At 44.2% G+C, this 8327-nt stretch overlaps 1 protein-coding gene across 1 annotated transcript in view; it reads left to right on the top strand.

Annotated features, from left to right (window-relative positions):
- Window positions 1–367: 367 nt before the first annotated feature.
- Window positions 368–8327, top strand: part of hcfc2 (host cell factor C2) — a 9499-nt gene continuing 1539 nt past the window's right edge. The window contains exons 1-16 of the mRNA XM_015392809.1: window positions 368–374; window positions 459–607; window positions 695–855; window positions 2609–2811; window positions 2887–2971; window positions 3046–3149; window positions 3225–3455; window positions 3543–3734; window positions 4691–4755; window positions 4854–4932; window positions 5081–5122; window positions 5203–5252; window positions 6782–6883; window positions 6956–7153; window positions 7231–7525; window positions 7604–7676. Of these exons, the coding sequence (XP_015248295.1) occupies window positions 368–374; window positions 459–607; window positions 695–855; window positions 2609–2811; window positions 2887–2971; window positions 3046–3149; window positions 3225–3455; window positions 3543–3734; window positions 4691–4755; window positions 4854–4932; window positions 5081–5122; window positions 5203–5252; window positions 6782–6883; window positions 6956–7153; window positions 7231–7525; window positions 7604–7676 (2036 nt within the window). The remainder of the gene's footprint in view (window positions 375–458; window positions 608–694; window positions 856–2608; window positions 2812–2886; window positions 2972–3045; window positions 3150–3224; window positions 3456–3542; window positions 3735–4690; window positions 4756–4853; window positions 4933–5080; window positions 5123–5202; window positions 5253–6781; window positions 6884–6955; window positions 7154–7230; window positions 7526–7603; window positions 7677–8327) is intronic.

Genomic DNA, 8327 nt, shown 5'->3' with positions numbered 1-8327 from the left:
ACGTCTGCCACCAAGTTGTTTTATTCGATGAAACACTAATATAGCAACTTAACTTAACTTTTTTGTTTTACCACAGGTTGTAAAATTAGCTTTGATCATATGAATAACTGGTTCAGTTCAACTTTGTCGTTCTTTGCCGAGCTTCTTTCTAAGTAATAGGGACAAACTTTATATTAAGTTGATTTGATTGATGTAGTCCAAAGTTTTTTACACTCCAAATTCAATCCGAACAAATCAAGATTAATCTCTAAATCATGGTGGTTGAAGCAAGTCCAATCTCTTCTTCATTGATTTGTTTTTATACTAGAGGAAGACTAATGGCTGCAGAAAAGCTTCCAGTCAAGGTTAATATTATTATTCCAGTTGCATGGGGGGTGTGTTTCATTGTTTTGGTTTTGAGGACCACCATGTTTTGCTGCATTCCAGCGTCTGATTTCATATGCATCCCTCTGTTTCAGTGTCAAAGCAATGGTTCCTTCCTGCAGTGAGGGGGGACATCCCATCCGGATGCGCCGCCCATGGATTTGTCTGCGAAGGCACCCGGATCCTGGTCTTTGGTGGGATGGTTGAGTATGGGAAGTACACAAACAGCCTCTATGAACTTCAGGTGAGCCAGGTTTCTGTTAGTCCTGTAACGCCTGGTGCTGCTGCAACCGATAAAAAAAAAAAAAATCTGCTTTCCGGTTTTCCTCAGGCCAGCCGCTGGCTCTGGAAGAAGCTGAAGCCGAGAGCGCCCAGAAACGCCTCCCTTCCGTGCCCTCGGATCGGACACAGCTTCACGCTGGTGGGGAGCAAGTGTTACCTGTTTGGGGGCTTGGCCAACGACAGCGAGGATCCTAATGGCAACATACCAAGGTGCTGTAAAAATGCCCTCTAACTATCAGAGCACACAGCTCCATTATCATTAGACAGAATTTGTCATTTTGTTTACACAAGTATAAAAACAAAAATAAAATTTGTTTGGAAACAGCTTTCTGGAAAATTTCATCTCTTTTAAAACTGCAGCCATGAAAAATAGTAAAAAAGACTGTAAAATTACAGTTCTAACATTTGTTTTTTATAAATTAGAGCCATCATTTATCACATATCTCTGAGGATTCCTTGTTACATAATCTTGATATCTCATTCTCTCCAGGTCAGCCTTCATTACCTTTACTTGCTTTATGTCATATGACTAATATCTTTTTACAATATTATCTGACTGAAATACCCAATGGTGACCCAGAGGCCATTTTTATATAGTTTGATCATGGATGAGCTATAATGATGATCTGGGATCCTTTGGACGAACGGGAGGCCCAGAGGTTCACAGACTCTATCCACATATTCATCCACATACTTGAGTGTTTGCTGATGAAAAGCTCCACCTCAGCTCAATTTGAGCTGATCTAAAAAAAGAAAATGGTTCCAGTTAGGGGAATAATGAATGAATCTAAAGTTTATTGGTCTTAAACGACTAAAAAGTGGTCTTTTTCATTAAAAAGCATGATTTTTCTCTATTGTATCGAGAGGATCTTTTCATTACACGAGGAGCAAAATTTTTAACAATATGGTTTGGTAATGTTCTAGATGTTTATTAAAAACTGACAAAATAAACAAAGATTATATATGCTTAGACAGCATTAAACATATTTGTTAGACATTACATAATAGGATTTTATTAGGTTATTGGATCGATAAAAAAAGGTAAATATTTGTCATTCCTAATGTAAATAGATGTTAAACTATCAGTAACTGACACAGTATGTCGCTCCAACATACTTTCAGATTATTTGTTAACTCGTTTCAATGAAGTGGAAGCTAAATGTAACGTAGCTCACTGTTTTTAGAGAAATCCAACAGTCTGGTGGAAGAGACTTTGTGCTGCTATCAAAGATATCCGACCTGTGATTGTTTTTTATGTGGTTTCATTTGTTTTGATTAATTAATTTTTATTCCTTTAAACTTCTATGTTGTTTTTATACCACTTTGCACTTTGTGGCAGCTGTGGTTGTTTTAAAGATCTTCATAAATAAAGTTGAGTTAGCAGAGCTTTTAAACAGAAGGTTCTGGTTTCTCTCAGTCCTTCCTTCCTACCTGAAGTGTATTAAATCACAAACTCCTTACCGATCTACTGTATTGTAGATCTGTAGGTAAAAAAGCAATACCCTTTAATGTCTATAAATACCTCTGCTCTATACTAATCTATTGTGAATATGTGATTCTTCACTTACGAATGAACAGAGGCTTAAAGAAATCCATGGACACGATAATTTAATTGGATTTAACAGATTTTAATTTAATAATCCATCCATCAACTCTTCAATTTATTTTTTTGTGTTCCAGTTAAAGTTCCAGTTCAGTTTAGCAGAGTTTGTGTTTAGTTTTGTGATGGAAGGACAGAAAGGGCGTTAGCTGAAATGCCAAACAGCCGGTTGGTGTAAAGATGGTGTTAAATTGTTGTTCCTCTTAAGTTCTTAGAGATTATGATCATCTTTAAAAAGTTAACAAATTAGAGTATATAGATGTCAGTGTTTAGGGCATAAATCATTAGCAGCTAACATGGAGGTCCTCCATGCAAAGAGGAAATAGTTTCTGCTTAACAGAGGTTGGGTTTATTTTATTTAAGGTACCTGGATGATTTCTATGAGTTGGAGCTCCAGCCACTGACGGGAGCGAAGGGCTGGAACGTTCCTGACACTAAGGGCGGCGGCCCCTCTGCACGAGAGTCACACACTTGTGTTTCCTACGCTGGGGTTGGTTCTCCGAAGCTGTACGTGTTCGGCGGGATGCAAGGAAGCCGACTGAATGACCTGTGGCAGCTGGATCTCAGTAGGATCTCTGATTGTCCTCTAGCCTGTTGGGTTAAAAACACGTCCGCTCACCTGTTCTTCTTCTTTGCTTCAGCATCCATGGTTTGGTCCACGGCTGAAACGAGCGGCTGCACTCCTGTTCCCAGAAGTCTTCACTCCGCTAACGTCATCGGAAACAAGTACTAGATGCGGTTCGCTTTGTGTCATGGAGGGAAAAACGGAGCGAAGCTTTAGTTTCTTCGTCTGTTTTCAGGATGTATGTTTTCGGGGGCTGGGTTCCTGTTCCGGAATCAGACCAACACATTTCTGCAGGAAAAGAATGGATCTGCTCCAATTCATTGGACTCTCTTAACTTAGGTGGGTTTTCCTCGTTAAAAGAGTTGCACTTTGAGGTCAGCAGGGTGACTCTCTGACTCGTTTTACTGTTTTAAGACACGATGTGCTGGGAGAGCCTCTGCCCGGAGCAGCAGGATGACATCGAGTCCCAGCTGCAGAACCAGGGGCCGCAGATTGACGATCCCTATGCCTGTTGGCCCAGAGCCAGAGCCGGCCACTGCTCCGCCTCCGTCGGCTCCAGGCTTTACATCTGGAGCGGCCGCGACGGGTACCGCAAGAGCTGGAACTACCAGGTGTGCTGCAAAGACCTGTGGTACCTGGAGACAGGTGAGAGCGGCCGGGAAGGCGGTGCCGAGCGGAACAGAGCAGCCGCATTTAGGTAGAGAGAAGTGACTTCCTGTCCTCTGCTGTCAGATCGACCCGGCACGCCTGAAGGAGTGATGCTGATCAAATCCACGGTCAGCGTGCTTCATGTGGCGTGGCGCCCCCTGGCTGCCGCAGACTGCTACATCCTACAGATCCAGCCGGTGGTCAGGCCTCCGGCCACCACAGCGGCTGAGCCGACTGGAACAGATGGGCAGATCGGGAAGGATAAACCTGCTGAAGGTGAGAATCTGATTATTCTGGGATTGATTTCAAGCTATTTAAATAACTCACCTGTCTCCATTTAGGGTTGATGAGCAGATATTGCTGATATCAACCCCCCTTCTGGATCAACCCATCATCTACTTGCTTTAGAAGCTGTTGCAGTTATTCTGTGTATAGCTGTATCATTGGTAGATGAGGACATTGACTGAGCTATTGCTGCTAACCACTGTAATTGATCATCTTTCTTACCATGGAATTTAACTGTTGCAGTCGTTCGGTCTTCATCCGGGTGTTACTTTAAATAGAAGGTGACACCTGAACCTGTTCATTCCTGTGTTTGGCAGTGTTTCTGTCCAGTATGAAGCCACACACTGAGGTATTGCTGCTGCTATTCTGTCCCTTAGAAAGGGCCTCCAGCCCATTGGTTCTGTTATTTTTCCTCGCCTTCCTGTTAGTATTTTTTTTTTCCTGTCAGTGATTGGACAGGCAGATATGAGCGGTATCGGCCATTTTGTTTGTGAGTGGGTCGGTACATTAGCACATTCCGCAGCCATGAGATCACATGACGCGCATGTTTTGATTTGTTGTTAGTTTTACCTAATAAACACTGTAGAATGAAGCAGAGAGAGGAAAAGTGGTCCTTATGTCCTCCAGCAGCCTAAGTCTATAGCAGCGTAAATATAGAGCTAGATCAGGATAACCTGCGCCGCTCTAACTTTCATAAAAAATTTAAGTTGGTATTTCTTTTCCTAAATTTAAATTGGTATATCATTTTGTATCATTGTGTCATATTTTGGCCATATATTGGTTTCAAAAATGGTCCCAAAAAATATAGGAAATGGATATAGGCGACCGGCTAGACTGACATCACAATAACTGGTATCAGTCAAACCTGAGTCTGTCATCCCTAATTTTATTGGATCGGCTAAAACTAACCAGAACCGAATGGGAAAACTGATCTTGTGATTTCTCAGGCACCCAGTCCCTTCAGGATCAAAGTGAGCTCACAACGGGTCCAGAACAGAAAGCATCTGTCCAGGTCGGTTTGATCAGTCACCTGAACTTAACTGAACCCAAATATTGATAATATCTGGATGACTTTTCACTTTGGTCCTAAATGTTCCCGTTAAATTCTAGGACGCATCGGTTGAACCAGACGAAACCAAAGCAGGGGAGGAGAGTTCTGGGAGAGGGATGGAGGAGTCCGAAAATTGCGGTAGGTTCTGTTGCATAAAACAACAAACAGCCTTTTTTTCCCTCATTGTCTGCCGTAGATCGGCTCAGTCAGGTTTATCAAAAGTAGCTCTATATGCAGTTTTTATAAAGCGAATATAAACATCAGGTTTCATTTGTCTGTTGTTTAGCTGGACTGGCGGTGGAAGATGGCGGCTCATCACAGCTGACAGGTGAGGCAGACAAGTGGAGAAAAGCTCCAGAGTTTAATAAACTAAACCTTATCAGGTCTTTTTTTCATTTCTGTTTCCAGACAAACAAACAGCTTCAGCCTGCAAAACGGGGGATCTGAGCTCCGATCAGGTCAGAACCATGTGCCTCAGTCACACCCATCATCTTCCTCACTTTTCATCACAATATAAACACAGACCTCAGTGGATTTATTTTTCATTTTTAACAACCTCCCATCAACTCAACTAGTTTCTTCTTCTGTGTTTAAAAAAAGCATGCCCACAGCATGATGCTGCCACTACTAAATCTATTTGTCCACCACATTTCAGGAGGAATTTATTTTAAATACGGAGGAATGGATCATGTTATAAACTAAATAAGGGGAGGTAAAAGTGCATAGTCACATTATGTTTGTAGAGAAAATTCAAAAAATCAATCCTGATAAAATACATTATTTATCAGTGTCTGTCCTGATAGTGTTTAGATTCCAACCCCAGGTAAAATGAGCTGCGATGAACCGGACATGGCGCCATCTGCTGACAGTAGCACAGAACAGTTGGTATGCTACATAGAGCCTGGCCAGAAATACTACTAATAATAATAATTAAACTTTATTCATCTCACAATGGAGAAATGTACCTCTGCATTTAACCCACCCACCCCCTGGGGAGCAGTGGGCTGCCATTGTGCGGCGCCTGGGGTGTAATTGGGGGTTTAGGGTCTTGCTCAGGAACCCAGAGTGGAGGCTGTGGGGATAAAACCGGGTACTTGCAACCTTCTTAGAACCCAAGCACACTACTCTACCCATTAGGCCAACATTCCAATTGCAATGAGCAAGAGCTCAAACTAAATAGGGGGAAGTCCCTTAAAAGTCACTTAAAAGGCCAAAATCCAAAAGATCCTGATGAAATAAACTGATCTACAGTAGCTCTGAGTTTTAGTGAATCCTCCAATCAGAAAAAAGTCCATTACTAACAAGCATAAACAGACACAGCATCAAGATGAATAAATTAGTTAAAATTTCACAAGTAGAAATTAAGCAGAAATGAAACACATTTAGTGGCTGTTTCCCCCTTAAGTGGGTTGGTTGGGCCTGATTTCAATCTATTGAATAATATATCTATTTATAATGTTGTTTGTTTCCAGACTGTAGAGAAAAAAATAGCACTGCTATTACTACGACCAGTCTTAAAAATGCATAAAATGGGGAAACTCGAAATAAGCAATAAAGAAAAAAGAAGGAAAAACAATGACCTTGCAGCAATCCCTGGTAGCGAGCAGCAATCCCAGGTAGCGAACAGCAATCCCTGGTAGCAGGTAGCAATCCCTCGTAGCAGGTAGCAATCCCTGGTAGCGAGCAACAATCCCTGGTAGCGAGCAGCAATCCCACGTAACAGGTAGCAATCCCTTGTAGCAAGCAACAGTCCCTCGTAGCGAGCATCAATCCCTGGTAGCAGGTAGCAATCCCTCGTAGCGAGCAACAGGCCCTCGTAGCGAGCAGCAATCCCTCGTAACGATCAGCAATCCCTCCTGTATGGATTCATGCATCAGGCTAGACCTAATTCCCACAAAGAACCAATGGAAACATGGTTGTTCTCCAACATCCAGCCTTAATGCTGGATCGGGTCAAAGTTTAGTAAAGTTCTGGTTTCTGTTTTCAGGTTAAGGAGAACCAAGATGGCTCCACGTGGTTTGATGTTGGCGTGTTTAAGACGCTCTACTGTGAGGTCAGCCACTACTTCCTGCCTGCTGAGGACGAGCAGGTGAGACCGCCACACAGCTCACCCTGAGCGGTGTAAGGTGGATCTATTGACTGTATTTCTACGTTCTGCCAGGCCTTTCACCAGAGGAAGCTTCCGGGGCCTCAGGACTACCAGGGCAGGGAGAAGCAGGAACTGAGTCCAGGTCAGATGTACAGGTTCAGAGTCGCAGGGATCAACTGCTTCGCTCAGGGAGACTTCAGCCCCGCCAGCGAGTTTAAGACGTGCCAGCCTGGCTTTCCTGGAGCGCCCGCCGCCGTCAAGATCTCCAAGGTGACCAAGCAGGAACTGGCTGAACGGGTTTAAAGATGGTGAGCTGTGGTGGAATCAGGGTTCTGCTTGGTGTGCAGGTCAATGATTCGGTCCAGATCACCTGGGAGCCCCCCTCGTCTCCGTCGGGTCGGATCCTGGAGTACTCCATGTACCTGGCGGTGAGGAAGAGCCGCTCCAGCTCAGAGCGGCCGGGACAGATGGCCTTCATCAGAATATACCGCGGTACCAAGACGTCTTGTTTGGTTGGCTCCTCCCACCTGGAGAACGCTCACATCGACAGCTCTTCGTCCTGTCGGCCTGCCGTCGTCTTCCGCATTGCTGCGAAGAACGAACAGGGCTACGGGCCGGCGACGCAGATCCGCTGGATCCAAGGTGGGAGGGGGAGGGGCTTAGTAACTTCCTGTTCATTCCTCACCCTTATTCCTTCCTTCTAATCATTCTGTTTCTTAGATCCCATCACACTGCGAGCCTCTGCATCCAAAACAGACTGCAGTGCGGAGGCTGACCCGGATGCAGCTGACAGGTAACAGCAGTGCAGTGAGCGTCCATGTTTGGACCTTAGCAGGGTTCTGGGAGGAGGGGAAAGAATCTGGGTTATGGCGCTGTCACACCTTGAAGATTTAGCCGACGTCCCAGTATCTCCTAAAATGCTAGCATACGCTGAACTTTCTATGTATTTTTTCATGTTTGGGTGTATGCACAGGGCATATATAACGAGTCTAGAGCGTATGTCCAACTTATGCATAACACACGGCAGCGTAATGCCAATGAAATGATGCACAAGCCAGTGTCCTAAGGGGGGCAGAGATGCGCCTGGAGGCGCTCAGCCTGCATAAAAAGCACAAGAAGATTTCTCTAAATTTTGCAGTTGCTGTAAAGCTGCTGTTTGCCTTCTGCCAAAAAAAGAAATAAAGGTTTGCAGTCGCAGCAGATTCAGCTTCATGTCTGCTAGGAAGTTTATTGGTTGAGGCCATGGGCGTGAACGCAGGCAGGATCCAGCACTGACCTTCACGCTCACCCTACAACTGGAACTGAATTAAATGGATAAGATCATGCTGATGTTGGAGGACAGCTACTATATGTACGTATTAGCGTCTTAGCCTTGCAGGATCCTCCAGCTCTTCTGGAATGTCTGAAGTTTGGAGGAGAACTGATGTTTCTTCCTGTGAACCCC

The sequence above is a fragment of the Cyprinodon variegatus genome, unplaced genomic scaffold (genome assembly GCF_000732505.1).
Source record: "Cyprinodon variegatus isolate N-32 unplaced genomic scaffold, C_variegatus-1.0 Scaffold607, whole genome shotgun sequence".
NCBI lineage: Eukaryota > Metazoa > Chordata > Actinopteri > Cyprinodontiformes > Cyprinodontidae > Cyprinodon > Cyprinodon variegatus.
This window is presented reverse-complemented; position numbering and strand designations above follow the sequence as displayed.